The sequence below is a fragment of the Leptonychotes weddellii genome, unplaced genomic scaffold, assembly GCF_054177405.1.
Source record: "Leptonychotes weddellii isolate Sample4059 unplaced genomic scaffold, ASM5417740v2 HiC_scaffold_13570, whole genome shotgun sequence".
Taxonomy (NCBI): Eukaryota; Metazoa; Chordata; class Mammalia; order Carnivora; family Phocidae; genus Leptonychotes; species Leptonychotes weddellii.
In genome coordinates, this window is record NW_027715556.1 from 3405 (window position 1) to 5626 (window position 2222).

At 40.9% G+C, this 2222-nt stretch overlaps 1 protein-coding gene across 1 annotated transcript; it reads left to right on the forward strand.

The window, feature by feature from the left end:
- Window positions 1-1896: 1896 nt before the first annotated feature.
- LOC102734264 (protein S100-A6) lies at window positions 1897-2216 on the forward strand (the record flags this gene model as incomplete). The annotated part of the gene is made up of 1 exon (XM_006752297.3): window positions 1897-2216. A coding segment is annotated over exon 1 (252 nt), but the record flags the coding sequence as incomplete, so codon positions are not given.
- Between the last annotated feature and the right edge of the window lie 6 nt (window positions 2217-2222).

The following is a 2222-nucleotide window of genomic DNA, read 5'->3' on the forward strand; positions in this document are numbered from 1 at the left end:
ATATTCAAGGAACTTCAAATCAAATGAGAAAACAAGCTCACCATCTGTTTTTATGACTCTTTCATATTCCTGATGTCAAAATAACTAGATCACAAAAACATAATTTAGTATCATAGTACTGAAAGTACAGATTCATTCTAGCAGTCTATTAAAACATGCACAATCTGAACCCATTACCTGAAGTCAGAAATCAAATACTTTATTTTTTGTTTTTTAAAGATTTTACTTATTTATTAAGTGTGGGTGCACACAAGCAGGGTTGGGAGGGCAGGGGGAGCAGCAGACCCTCTGCTGAGCAAGGACCCTGAGATCATGGGCTGAGCTGAAGGCAGGCGCTTAACTGACAGCCACCCAAGGCGCCCCAGAAATCAAATACTTTAGATAAAACCTTATTATCACATTGTAAATCAGGGGACAGCAAACTAATCTAGACCACTACCTGTTTTTGTATGGCCTGGAAGCTAAGCATGATTTTTACATTTAAATTGGTTGAAATTTTTAAAAAAAAAGTAACATGAAATTATACTCAAACTTCAGTGTTCATAAAGTCATTAAAACAGAACCACATATATTCACATATTGTCTGGCTGCTTTCACACTATAACATAATTTGAGTACCTGTGATAGACCAAGTGGTTTGCAAAGCCTATTATATTTACTACCTGACCTGTTACAGAAAAAGTTTGTCAATTCTTGCTTTAGATAGTCACTTGCTAAAAAACAGAAGTCCTATTGATTTGGTTAACGTAGTATTCTATGCTCTCAGAAGCTCAGAAAACAAGTAGATTTTGGATAGCGAGGGATTCTTGAAATGCAATGAAAGATAATTCTGTGGCAATTCTGGAATTTGTATATCTAAACTCCATAACAATTGAGAATTTGAGCAAGTCCCAGCATCTTTTGTAAGGTATTTTTATTAAAAACATAATGTTATGGGGCGCCTGGATGGCTCAGTCGGTTGGGCGACTGCCTTCGGCTCGGGTCATGATCCCGGGGTCCTGGAATCGAGCCCCGCATCGGGCTCCCTGCTCTGCGGGGAGCCTGCTTCTCCCTCTCCCACTCCCCCTGCTTGTGTTCCCTCTCTCGCTGTGTCTCTCTCTGTCAAATAAATAAATAAAATCTTTTTAAAAAAAAAAACATAATGTTACATGCTCTACTAAAATCAATGTGGTTAATATAATGAGTGACTTTATGAGTTACCTCCTCCAACTACCATATCTGCATCTTAACTATTATAACCTTCTAATCCCACAATTCACAATGCACAGCAGCGTATCAAAACTGCAGTTAGAAAAAAAAAAAAAGACAAACTCCCATTTAACTGGCTTATATGAGCATAATCCAAACTAATTTGTACATGAAATCCTGTTTGCTCCTAATTGCTCTTAACATCTTTGGGAAGTGTATATGCTTGAGGAATGTTTGGGGTTTCTATTTTGTTTTTTAGCAAAAGTCATGAATCAAAAGATGAAATTAAGGGAGATATTACAGGTAAACTAGGAATTTGGGGATGGAGTATTTCCCATCTCCCTGTATAAGGCACTACAAGACGCTAGACAGTACTTGGAAGCCATTGAAAATACTAAGATACCTGATTTTAAAAAATACTAAGATAGGGGCGCCTGGGTGGCTCAGATGGTTAAGTGTCTGCCTTCGGCTCAGGTCATGATCCCAGGGTCCTGGGATCGAGCCCCGCATCAGGCTCCCTGCTCCACAGGAAGCCTGCTTCTCCCTCTTCCACTCCCCCTGCTTGTGTTACCTCTCTGGCTGTGTCTCTCTCTGTCAAATAAATAAAATCTTTTAAAAGAAAAAAAAATTAATTTGTGATATCAGTAACAAATATGCCAACCTATAAAGGAGTAGAGCTTTCATCTGCAATTGAAGTTGGTATCAATTTAAAATAGATTGTTATAGCGGTCCCTGGACGCTCTCCCGGCCGAGCGCTCTGAGCCCAGTGCCCAGCCATGGCGTGCCACCTGGATCAGGCCATTGGCCTCCTCGTGGCCATCTTCCATAAATACTCGGGCAGGGAAGGTGACAAGAACACTCTGAGCAAGAAGGAGCTGAAGGAGCTGATCCAGAAAGAGCTCACCATTGGTGCGAAGCTGCAGGATGCTGACATTGCAAAGCTGATGGACGACCTGGACCGGAACAAGGACCAGGTGGTGAACTTCCAGGAATATGTCACCTTCCTGGGAGCCTTGGCTTTGATCTACAATGAT